This window comes from Cricetulus griseus (assembly GCF_003668045.3).
Source record: "Cricetulus griseus strain 17A/GY chromosome 1 unlocalized genomic scaffold, alternate assembly CriGri-PICRH-1.0 chr1_1, whole genome shotgun sequence".
Taxonomy (NCBI): domain Eukaryota; kingdom Metazoa; phylum Chordata; class Mammalia; order Rodentia; family Cricetidae; genus Cricetulus; species Cricetulus griseus.
In genome coordinates, this window is record NW_023276807.1 from 256,798,169 (window position 1) to 256,811,521 (window position 13,353).

Genomic DNA, 13,353 nt, shown 5'->3' on the forward strand with positions numbered 1-13,353 from the left:
TCCTCCCCAGCTTCTCTCTCCTCTCCCCTGGAGCGAGCCTCGTCTCCGCTCGTCCCACGGAGGAACTCCAACCAGGCGGGGCGACTGTTTTCATCCCACCCCGCCCTCCGTGGCCGCCGCCCACTCCCGGCAGGCGGACACCCGAGAGGGCTCCGGGGCGGCCGCCTGACTCCCCGCCTCCTCCCACCTAGGGACACCTTCGCAGCGCCGCCGCCGATGGGACGCCGGCGGAGCCAGAGCGCACGCGCGCCCGCCCCGAGCATGCTCAGTAGCTCGCGCGGCTGCCCGGAGCTCCGGCGCCGACCGGCGAGCGACGCGGACGTCTCCGCCGTAGCCGAGGGAGCGGCAGGAAGTGAAGCGGCCCCGGCGGGCGAGCGCGGCGGCGGAACCCGAGGCGGCGGAAGGGGCTCTGCGGCGGCGACGTCGTCGTCGTCGTCGTCGACCGGGGAGGCCGAGGGAGCGGAGCGCCGAGGGCACCCCCCGCTCGGAAGCCAGACCCCGAGGCGGGCAGGATGGACCACCACCAGCTGGGGACTGGCCGCTACCAGGTGGTGAGTGCGCGGGCCCCGGGGACCCCTCCGCCCCGCCGGGGACCCCTCCGCCCCGCCGGGGACCCCTCCGCCCCGCCGGGGACCCCGCCTCCGCCCCGCCGGGGACCCCTCCGCCCACCCGCCGGCCGGGGACCCCACACCGCCCCGCGGGGACCCCACCGCGGGGAGGACGGGCCGCCCCCGCCCCGATCCCCGCTCCCGCCCCCGCCCGGCGCCGGGCCCTCCTCTGTCGGCCCCCGGCCTGCTCCGCACCGAGCACCTCCCCGACGTCCCTCCCCGCTCGTGCGGCTGCCACCCGCGGCGGGCAGCGAGCACCGACCTGTCAGGAGGCGGGCGGCGTCCCCGGCGGGGCGGGGCGGCGCTGCACGGGGGTCCACACTGCACCGTGGGCTGCGGCTGCGCTGTGCACCCGGACACAAGAGCTGGCCTCTCTGTTCTGCTTAACCTTGTCATTTTGCCCTTTCCATTGGACTAGTATTATTAATTAACGTGATCGTTTGTTGGGAAAGAAAAAAAAATCTGCCCCTATGCGTGCGTGTGTGTGTGTGTGTGTGTGTGTGTGTGTGTGTGTGTGTGTGTGTGTGTGTGTGTGTGAGTGCGGCGTTTTATTAGAAACAAATTTCGGATCCCGTTTGAAAAAAATGTAAGTTTCCATTTAATACAGAGTTTGCCTCTCAAGTGTATAAACCCCTAACTACATTTACAGGAGTGAAACGTGCCCTGTGTGGTCAGATTTCTGTATTTTTTTTACCCCCCCCTCCCCAATGAATGGTGTCTTTGGGGATAACTCTGTCAGCAATATTTGCCTTGTTGCGTTTTCACTTATAAACTTTCAGATAATTTACTGGAACCTATTTAGTGAGGGAGAGGAGAAAAAAATTTGTGGACATTGTTGATGGTGCACGTCAGAGTTTATGAAACTGTACAGTTAAGTTAGTCCCATATGTCACCTTTCCTGTCTGTTGGCATGTGTGTTGTAACCCAAGCATTTCTGCAAGTGCCTTTTGACAAATGCCAAGGACTGTGGAAGAGTGGATCGTACCATAGCCAATTTTTCATTTTTCTTTGGTAAGAGTTTATTTGCTGTAACATGGTCAGGTGATTCAGATTATGAATTTTCAGAATGGCTTGGGAAAAAAATTTTCAAAAAATTGAAAACTAACGATTTTTCAAGTCGTTAGTTTTGGGTGGCATTATACTTTAAAACACACTTTTCTAAGTGTGTTTTAAACATCTTGATAAACATCTTGAATAATCTTATCATTGATACTTGTTTTAGTTTTCAAATCTTTTCCCATTTCTGTTTTTGATTGGGATTCTTTCTTTGGTCTGATTTTTCTTAATGTGCTCAACCATGGTCACTACTTACAATAGTTTTAACAGTAAGCAATGTATTATGTTGTCTCTTTTGCTTTCAATACCTGTAACTAGTTGGGATGATTTTTTTTTTCTCAAAAAGTCTCTCCAGGTAAAATGTTGTTTACTTTTACTTTTACTGTTAATATATTTCCTTTTTCTCCAAACTTTCAAAGTAGGTTGAAAATACCTCCCCCGCTTTTTTTCTTTTGCCCCTTCAAAACTGAAACTGTCCTGTATAGACTTTGAATGGGTGGGGGCAAAAATCAATCATTCTAACTAAATTATTTATTTTAGAGAGAATACTATAAGCAGGAACATTACAGAATTTTATCACATCCTAAATTTGCATTTTATTTCTTTCACTTGTGCAGTGACATAGTAAGTTCATTTCTGGGACAACTCATGGTTTGCTGAGAATGGTTTCCTGTTATATAACTGTCTGGGAACATGGCATTGGTACAACTGAATTTCATGTTTTGAGTAGACTTTGTAGCTAGTTGTCAGACTGGAATCCCAGTTTATATGGTGACCATGACTGTTTTATGGCTTCCTATAGCTCAGGCCTTCTTTTGAAAGTCTAGGATGGTTAAAGAACAGCTTTGGTTGTTGTGTGTGAAGAGATGGTGAGGTAGGAGATAGGGAACCACGTGACGAATGTGTATTTTTTATTATTTTTTAGCTAGCATATTAAGTAGTAGACTTTATAAGATTTTTTGTACTTTTACATCATATATACATATGTGTATATAAATTTAAGTCTGGATTCCCCTTATTCGAGAAAACATGTTGTGTTTTTCTCTTTGAACCTGGCTTATTTCACTTAACATATTAACGCCCAGTTCCATCTGTCTTCCTGTTTAATGTGAATGTTGTATTTTCGTTCTTTACAGCTGAATCAAACACCCTCATGTCTATCCCTGGCCTCCTACTACAATAACAGGCAGACACACAGTTTCTGACTATAGAAATTGTTGTTGGCCTCCTCCTCTTTCTCTCCATTATTAAACAGATGCCGAACAGTAGATAAAAAAAATCACAGCCATAAAGTCTCAGCACTCTTCTAACTGCCCGAAAAATAATGATGTATGTACTTTCACTGTGTTATGGGAAATTTAGTTGTGCTTGATAGGAAAAGAGCAATGTGCCAAACAGTTAAGTAGTTAGCTTGTCTTGCAGCTGCCAAACTACATTCTGGCTTTGATGTTCTCTATTTTGAAAGCTCATGTACCTACAACAAGCTGATTACTAAGATTCAAAAGATTTAAAAGACCGTACAATTTAGATTGGCAGTGTTAATTGTAGCAGCAGTTTCTCAAACTATATACTAGAATGCTAGCAATAGGCATTCTTGGAGTACATTTAACATACTAACATAGTGAGAAATTCTTGAGCAAAAAGACAGTAGCTTAGATTTTTTTTACTCTAGTTATCTTTGATCTTTGACCACAAAGTATTTTTCTTTACATTTTAAGATAATGTTAATGTTTCTACAATGTAAGTTTTCTATGAAATATAATTTGAGGTATTTGTGTTACAGAGATCTGAGAACTTTTATATCTGGAGAATTTAGTTGCTCCTGATAAATTAGCTAAGAAGGAGGCTTGAAATGCTAAAGTAAAGTTAGGGAGCTGGGATGTAGCTCAGTAGTAGAGCACTTGACCTAGAATGTTTGCACAGAAGGCTCTGGTTCCATCTCTAGCACTACAAAACTACAGCAACAACAAAACAGGCTTTAATGTCATCTAGGCTTATATATAGGTTGTTCTGTTTGCAATTAAAAAAAAACAAACCTTTTTTGTATAATATATGCCATATGTGTGTTGGTCCTCAAGGATACCAGAAATCCCCTGAGCCACTTGCTGTGAGTGCTGGAAACTCAACTCTGGTCATTGGAATAACATTAAATACTCTTAAACACTGGCCATCTTTTTTCTTCTTTAAATTTTAATTAATTAATTAATTATTTTTTTCCAGCCCAATCAGTTTCCCCTCCCTCCTTTCCTCCCTCCCTCCTCCTCCCTCCCTCCCCTCCTCCCCCCTCCTCCCAGTTGTCCTGAAAAGCATAGGCCTCCCATGGATGTCAGCCAGCCATGACATACCAAGTTGCAGCAAGACTAGGCTCCTCCTAGCATATTGAGGCCAGGTGAGGCAACCCAGCAGGAGGAAAGGGTCCCAAGAGCAGACAGCAGAGTTAGAGACAGTCCCTATTCCCTCTGCCAGGAGTTCCACAAGAAGACCAAGCCACACAACTGCAACACATGTGTGGAGAGGGCCCAGGTCAGTCCCGTGCGAGTTCTCTGGTTGGCGGTTTAGTCTCCATGAAGTCTGTCGTGTCTTCCCCCCTCCCCCCCAGCCCAGGTCAGTTGGCTGTGTGTTTTCCCATGGTGTCTTCCCTCTCCCTCTTCCACAGAATTTCCCAAGGCCTGCCTGATGTTTGGCTGTGGGTCTCTGCATCTGTTTCCATCCCACTGAGCCACCTGACCAGCCTCCTTTTGCAGGTTTTGAAGCAGTGGGTTACTTACTTGACATCTTAAAGCACTGTTTCCTCATATGAGTGCAACCTCATAAGTATCTTTTATTATGAAAATTAAATACCGTAGTACATGTAAAACCTGTAGAACAGTGCTTCCCAACCTGTGGGTAACCCTCTCTTGGGGGTGTGTGTGTGTTGAACATCTATTTCACAAGGGCCCCATATTATATATCCTGAATATCAGGTATTTACATTATGATTTCTAACAGTAGCAAGATTACAGTTATGAAGTAGCAATGAAATAATTTTATGGCTGGGGGTCACCACAACATGAAGAACTGTATTAAAGCATGGAAACATTAGGAAGGTTGAGAACCACTGGTATAGAGGCTGGCACATAGAAATAACTACTGTTTTCATAAGCTAATGAATAAGTCTGTTAATGTTTTATGATTGTTGGCAGAAAGCAGAGGACTCTTAAGTCAGAGCAAACGACATTACTCATCGTCTCAGGAAGCAAGAGGAACATAGTATATTTGAGTAGTTTTCCTTGTTCCAAAGTCCAGTAAGGTTAATGAGTATTTATTTGGAGGGACAAAGGGATGAGTTAACATCACATCTGAGTCAACCTGAATCACGACTTAGCACTTTTTATGTATCTATTTATTTTGTAGGAAGCAGATAACATTGTAGCAAACAACAATGCTTTTTTTTTTTTTTTTTGGTCTTGGTATGACAGCTTCTCTGCTTGCCTTAGTTCTGTGTTGTCTGTGGACTTAACCACAGGAAGGCTCACTCATCAGGAAGCTGAAAGCTGTGCTTAGGACAGCACACTAATCAAGGATGCCGAGAGACTTTCAGATTCAGGACCCAGGAGACCATTCTAGGTGATGTAATAGATGGTGAATTTGAGGTGTAGTTGTTTGCTTTCATTTTCTATTTTAAAGAAATACCATAGTCTTTTACTTTATGTTGTGTCTACTTATCATCTTTTTTGTCCCTCCTGATTTTTGTGACCTTTGTTTCTTTTGAATTTATCAATATACATTATCTGTCTTACATTACTGCTTTTTACTCAGTCAAGCTTGCCCAGTTGCATAATCTGATACCTCCAAGCTCTTGTCTGCCTTAGTGTCTATCATGTTGACATCCAACTTTGTCCTTGAAAGTCCTTGCATAGTCCTGATATTTAGAAGCTTTCTTTTGACATCTTTGTCTTCATTCTCGATGTGAATTCTTCCCAGTTCCTTAAATACTGGTACATTTCATGCTACGAAATAATTAGTACTTTCTTCTGTCGTTTAGCTGCTCTTTGGTTTATTGCTTGCATGGCATGAGTCATGATCTCTTAATATAAATTGGATTTTTTTTTTCTCAAAAGTCTTCAGTGATTTCCTTCTAAATCCCCTTTCCAACATTCACTAGCATTTAATATTAAAGCTTTCAAATATGTAGAAATATATAGAAAACTGGAAGAAACAAGTTTGTTACATTTATGCTTTTGTATGTCTTCAGTCTTATTTAAAACAGAATATTTTTATTCGGTAAGAGTTTCATGCATACAATGTATTTTGATCATATTCATCACTACTCCTCCTAACCCTTTTCCGGATCTAGCCCCACCAGATTCTTTTCCAATCTAGTGTTTTCTTTTTATTTTTTTCAAGACAGGGATTCTCTGTGTAAGAGCTGAGCTCACAGAGATCCACTTGCCTCTACCTCTGCAGTGCTGAGATTAAGACAGGGCTTCTCTGTATAAGAGCTGAGCTCACAGAGATCCACCTTCCTCTGTCTCTGGAGTGCTGAGATTAAAAGTGTGTGCCACCACCACCTGATAGCTTCTTTTTAATTTTTAAAATTTGAGACAAAGTTTCACTCTGCAGCACTGAGACACACAAAAACCCAGTCTGTACCATTGTTGTTTACAAATAAAACTCACTGCCATCATACAAAATATTACCATCACTCCAAAAAGTTTTCCTACAGTGTTTGCCAGTCAATTCCTATCCTCCAGGTGATCTTTTTCCACATTAAATAGATAGGCCTTCTAGTTTTAGAATGGTTAGCTTGTAGACTGTGAAGCTTTTCACTCAGTGTGAAGGTTTTGAGATGGATCCGTGCTATCACTGTCAATGGTCATCTGTTTTTGCTATTGAATAGTTGTACAAGTTCTATGAATACACAAGAAGTATGACTATTCATACAAGAGGTGTGAATGTACTTCTCTTACCTCTTGCTTTGTTGGGAGACATTTGGATTATTTTTTAGCTTTTGGCTATTATAAGTGAAACTTAGGAATATCAGTCTTTTTGGATAGAATTAATAGGTAATAGTGTAGATGTGTATTTAATTGTACAAGAAACTGCCAGACCCAGACTTCTTTCCCTGAAATAGTTTCTACTCTGATGACTGTTTTGAATGTTTGAAGTGTATAATTCTTAGCATGCAGGTTCTTTGATTGGGCCTTCTGGACCTGTACAGAGCTGCATCTCAAAAACCTTCCCTCTTTTGTTTTTATGTACTGATTGCTGATGTGTGTGTAGCAGGGCCTTTTTCTTGTGAATTCTTCAATCATAGTATATTCTCTCCCACTTATATTTTTCCTTACATTATGTGAAGTCCTAGTTTGGTTTATTTGCCTCATTTAACCTTATTCTTAAATGTAGGAATCCCTTTAAATCTGTAATTAGAAGAGTTTTTGGGTCTGCTATTTACACCAAGACAAAGGCAAAGTTGAGAATCACAATATTAGAAAAATTGTTGTCTTGAATTACGTGTGTGTGCCTTTCCACTGTGGAGTCTAGAGATTTCCTCAGAGATACTTCAGAGGTTCTGGGAAAGACTGATTTTTATTTCATCTTTCAAATAGACTTTTAAAATTTAGAAAGTCTGTACATGAGTAAATTTATACTGAAATTTTTGTGTACCAATTAGTTTGCCAAGGTGTTATGTTCAGTTCTAGGAGCAATTTCTGTTCCTTTGATTGCAAGAGTAAATTGTTTTCCCATGCTCCTTAAAGTTCCCCTCACTACTTCTGTGACTGTTTTAGCAATTTTAACTGCTGTTGACTTGATTGTATCATTAAAATACCTGTGTACATTAGTTAATTACTTCAGCATTCATGAGCAATGCTGAATCAAATTCAGACCCTTATTAGGTATATTTGAACTGTCATATTCTAGTACTAGTGTAATATATGTCCAGAAACATTTAATAATTATTTAGATCATGAAAATGCTGTGATACAGATAATCTGTAGCTTTATCTTGGAGGCTGGAGAGATGGTTCAGGGGTTAAGGGTGTGCATTATTGCAGAGTACCTGAGGTCAATTTCCAGCATCCATGTTGGGTGGTGTTTACCTTGAAGGGTACATGCACACATGTACACACGTGCGCGCGCGCACACACACACACACACACAATTAAAATAATAAAAATATTTTAAAATAAAATATAAAATATGTTGACAGGGACACCTTGTCAACATATTCTCTGTGTGCTTTCTTCTTTCTTCTTCATGTATCTTGTCAATATGGCCTTGGCTTCTCACACAGGAAGAGGAAGAAGCTGCCATTTTTCTTGAGGTCTAGATGTAAAAGTTTAGAATTCAATTTTTCTTGCATCTCTTTTAGTCGTAGCAATTGTAAAGTCAGCCCAGATTCAAAAGGGAATAAATTTCCCTGCCTCACTCTCACATTTGTTTTGAGACAGAGTTATCCACTGTAGCTCAGGCTGGGCCTTGAACTTCAGCCATTATCCTGCCTCAGCCTCTGAGGTTCTAGAATTACAGGCATGAGCTACTACCAGACTGGCTCAGCTTCTGTCTTCTAATGGGGTAGAGGATGCATCTATGTTGAGGGAATAAATTGATGTTGTTCTTCTTTGAATTAGACATTTGACCCCTCAATAAATAACTACTTGGGATCCCATCCACTAGGATGGTGCAGTAGTCAGGCCGAAACTTGACTGAAACAGATCTAGTTCTTGTGGGTGAGTGTTGCAGGTATAATAATGGCCTACATAAGTTTGTCGGTTTTAGTCAGAAAGAAACAAAGCCATGAGGCTTCTGTGAGGTGGGGGTTGGGGCTGGGCCAAAATTCAGAGTAACTTGTATTCGAATTTGGTGGGAAAACAGAACTCCAACGATAACTCTGGTTTCTAATTTTTATTTCATGAAAGTAGTCAGGTTCCGGTAAGTAGCAAGACACAGGGCCAAATGAAAGTAAGACCCTGGCCTGGAGTGAAAAAGTCAGTTCACCTTTTCTGTAGTCTGTTGCTTGAGTTCATTGCAGATAGACCTCCAAGTCTACGGGATTGCCACCACCATGGTAGGGCATGCCAGTATCTGAATCAGCAATATTGTAGAGGCTCTTCTGATTTGCTGACTTAAAGCCTGCAATATATGTCTATGACCTTGTGGCTCTATATGAAGCTGGGAGACTGTGAACTGAACCAGAGGGTGAAGCTGATTAAACCTTGCAGGGGAACTATGAGCTGAGATTGCAAGTGCCTAGCACACACTCCATGGCAGTCTTAATTGGACAGCACATACAAAACTCAGATTCAACCTGGCTGGCTGTGGTGGCACGTGCCTCTGATCCCAGCAGGCAGGAGGCAGAGGCAAGTGGATCTAAACATTCGAGTCCAGCTTGGTTTACAAAGCCAGTTTCTGGACAACCAGAGCTATACAGAGAAACCCTGTCTTGAAAACCAAAAATAGAAAAGAAAAAAAGAAAGAAAAAGAATTTTAAGACAGTGACTGCAGATTATATTAAACACTATTTTTAATTATGCATGTCTCTGTGTGAGTTCCCACACGTGAGTGCTGTGTTGGTGGAGACTAAAGTTACGGGCCGTTGTGAGCTTCAGGGTGTGAGTGCTCATAACTGCACTTGCGTCTTCTGCAGGAGAAGTATTTATGCTCTTAAACAAGCCATCTCTCTAGCTTGTCCTTACTTGTTTTATATTGGTTATTTAGCAGTTATGTTCTTTTTACTCTGGACTCAGTATCCAACTCAAATTATAAAATTTTGTCTGGTTGTATGTGTATTTGATAACATTATTTTGGAATTGTGTTTGTGTTCTATGTAGATAGTCTTGACATGCATTTAAATAACTATGGAATCCATCCTGCTGACATTTATTAATGTGAATTTACTGACATGATCATTGTAATTAAGGCTAGCCCTACCTGCCATGTGATGTTTAAGCCATCATTATGTCTGTGCTTTCTGGCCATGTCGTTCTGGTTTCTTTTAGAAGTTTGATCACTTAGCTGGAATTAAGGTGTGGGTAAAAATTCTTGTTAAAGACATGCCAAGTGCAAGTTGGGAAATGTTGCAGTAGGTTAAGATTTACCATCAGAGGATTTCACTGTTTTGACTTGCTTCCTTCTAAGATTTGTCTGAACAGGAACAACATAATAATGTTAAGTTCAGGAATGTGTTGTGTTTTCATTCATCTGTGATGTCTCTGCAGAGTTATCCCTCACATAATGCAGAGAAACCACGCTACTTGGACAGCAGATTTGAGAAGAAAGAAATAAACTCAAATTTATATGTAAATATCTTAGTGTGATGATATTAACCTCTTTAGTAATTTGGGGGCGGGGTGTCTCAGGACATGTATTCTGTTGGATATTGGAACACCAATGGATATTCCAATGGCAGTTTTTGAAGGACATTTGTTGTTTTTACCTCAGGAGAGCTTTCATGAAAGTCAGGTGACATTTTGTGTAGTTTCTTTCATGAGACAGGGTCTTGAGATTAAACTTGAGACTTGAGTGAATTTGTCTATAATCTTAGCAAAATGCTTGGTTTATCTCTGTGTAGTTTGTTATTGCATCTGTGTGCTCTTGAGCCTTGTGTTACACTCTTAATTCTCTTGTTCACTCCCTTTTGTGATCACTATGTTAGTCTTTGTTTTCTGATATGTAAACACACTCTTCTGCCCTTCTCTGTCTTCCTTCCTTCTCAGGACTAATTCCCGATCTTTATTTGTGTCTGCATTTAGATGCTATTTTCTCTGGAGAGTGTCCTCACACTTTTGTTGCCTCCTTGTTGCCCTTTTCCACGTTTTACTTCCAAGTCATGTATGTCTTTTTAACACTGTGCACTTATGCTTATTGTAGCTTATGCTTATTTTGCAGTATATATTTGCTCACTAGAGTGAAGTCTATAGGAAGTAGGAAGTAGATCTGACTTGCTTACAATAGTATATTGCTTTGTTCTGGGCCTTCTGACTATAAGGATGAAACACATGACTTCTGGAAGAAATAAATGACTTAGATATGATGATGCAAACCTGTAATCTCATGACTTCGGAAACTAAGGCATGAAGAAGATTGTGTGTTGAAGCCTGATTGGGTTACATAGCATGATACTACCTCAGAAAACCAGAGCAGGCAAATACACAGGAAAGAAAATGAAAATCATAGCCGAATATCTTTTCTGGGCATCCAAAGTGTAAATGTACATATATGAGTGTACTATAGAGTGATATATAATTTTACAGAGTTCTTAACTGGAAAAGTATGTTGTACAACCTATATAATACTAACATCATTAATGTTTGCTATTAGGATGCATACTGTATATAATACTGCTATTCTGATATTTTTAATGCCTCTTCTGTGTAGCAGTACTCGTGTGGGTAAACTAATATATCCTATGTGGTGGTTTGAAAGAAAATGGCCCCCAAAGGGAGTGATACTATTTGGAGGTGTGGCCTTGTTGGAGGAAGTGTGTCACTTTGGGGGCAGGTCTCAGGTCTTGAGGTCTCCTTTGCTCAAGCCTTGACAGTCGACTTCCTTGTTGTCTGCATAGCAAGATGTCACACTCTCAGCACCACACATCTGCCTGCACGATGTCATGCTCCCTGTCATGATGAAGATTGACTGAACCTCTGAAACTGTAAGTGAGCCACCCCAATGAAATGTTTTCTTTTTAAGAATTGCCATGGTCATGGTGTCCTTTCTTAGCAATTAAAAACCCTAAGTAAGATACCATGAAAAGGAGAATAGTTTTTTCTAGGTATTTTGTAAGTAGGGAGTACTTAATTAATTATTTTCTTCAACCATCCCATGTGATAGAAGTCTGTCTATAGGAATTTCTGCTTGAGGTTGTACGACAAACTTAGAGGACACATTTCATTACTTAAAAACATAATTGCAGTATTAAATTTATACCAAAACAATAAACATAGGCTACTGCTGTTGCTCTTCATTGCCTCCCAGAAATAGGAAGTCCCTATTTCTGAAGACACCATGAATTTCTGACACAGGGCTTTGGATTTGAGCTGTAACTGATCTGAAAGCCTCCTCTCTGACAGCTACCTTTTTCCATACCAGAAGGTGTTATGCAAGCTGCCAGGAACCAGCTGTGACGTCTATGACACCTATGGGAAAATAGTGACATTCATATCTTGGTGGTAGCCATCAGCTGTCTGATTGGACTTCAGATCTGATTGACACGAGAGAAAAATCATGCCTGATACAATAAACTTAGGCAGTTGCCCATGCTAGTGATGTCATGGAGGAGATCTTAGAGGCGAGCCTACTGATGCCACGTTACTGAGCTAGTGTGATTCTAATTGCGTGTGAAAGGCTTCTCTTCATAAGAAGTGTCCTTTTGCTGTGGATGGAGATTGCATTACAGAGGCATGGCTAGTCAAAATGCAGAGAACTGCTGACCTTGGGGTATCCCAGCTGGTACATTAGCAACATTCCCTTCACACCTAAGGCTTAGGGAATATGGAGAAAGTGGGCATGGAAAGATTGTAGGAAGTCTGCTACAAGATTGTATCTTCTAGATATGACAAGGAAGCCACATCCATGAAATCTCAACATTATGACTGCCTAAACAAGAATTCCGAAATGATACCAGAAACTGACACTCCAAGGTGGATAGGGAAATGTCCAGGGCTGCAACCAAGAAGAGCTGTCCAGGCATTAGCCGCTGCTGAGAGTGGGGGGAGTTGTCTTCCTTAGTTATCCAGTGTCAGGTAGTCCCTTTTCAATAGAACACACACACACACACACTAACACTAAACACACTGAGCAGGTTGTGTATCTCTCTCTGCTCGCTCCCCCCTCCTCCCTCCCTTCCTTTCTTTATATTCCAGAACATTTTCTTTATTGAGAATGTCTAGAGATTTGCTGTTAATAGTTTGTCCCAACTTTATAGTTGTAGTAAGCAACAAAACATCTTGCAGTGGAGGTGTGGCCTGTAGGTGGCCACCACCATGCTGAAACAAGAGCCAATCACAGATTGCTGACGTTTTCCACCCCTGTATTGAACGTTCTTCCTAGTTTTCTTTTTTTTGTTTTCTCTCCTTTAATATATATTGTGGGTCTTAAGTTTTTTGCTTTATCTGCTTTTTGTTCCTCCCAAGAATTTTTTATTTTGTTTTTTAACTTTGATGTTCCTCTGTGCCTATTTGCCTATAAGCTGAGTATGTGTTCTTCACTTGTTCTGTGGTTTCAGAGTTACGTCGTTTCTTGGAGTCAGCCTTTTAACTGGGGGCTTCCAAAGCAAATGTCTGCTGTTTAGGAAAAGTGGAAGTGAAATAGTCTTGGAGAGTGAGTTGCAAAGTTGGCCAGCTGACACACAGTCACAGTTAGCTAAGAATAAGTTCTGCTGTTTTGTTGCTTAGCTATATAACTAGTGTTAATAATGTATATTTCAAAATAGCAGAAAGGATGTTGCATATTTCACTAAAAAAAGGAAATAAAATGTATAGACTAGGGAATAAGTTCTTCTGTTGGTAGAATCTGTAAAATACGGAAGAACAAACAACTCTTGAAACTTATATGTGATTACAGTAAGAGTGTGACATTAATGGGGATAAGTTGGTCTCTGTAAACAGTGAACAAATGAAATCAGACGTTCTCACAAAAACTTGGTTCACATACAGTATCCACATATATGTTTAGAGCAGCTTTAATTGTAATTTTCCAAATGGAAACAACCA

At 41.4% G+C, this 13,353-nt stretch overlaps 1 protein-coding gene across 1 annotated transcript in view; it reads left to right on the forward strand.

Moving 5' to 3' along the window:
- Window positions 1-201: 201 nt before the first annotated feature.
- The window catches only part of Ndfip2 (Nedd4 family interacting protein 2), a 50,376-nt gene continuing 37,224 nt past the window's right edge, over window positions 202-13,353 (forward strand). Inside the window, 2 exon segments of the mRNA XM_027393960.1 lie at window positions 202-472; window positions 475-551. Of these exon segments, the coding sequence (XP_027249761.1) occupies window positions 217-472; window positions 475-551 (333 nt within the window). The 5' untranslated portion in view covers window positions 202-216.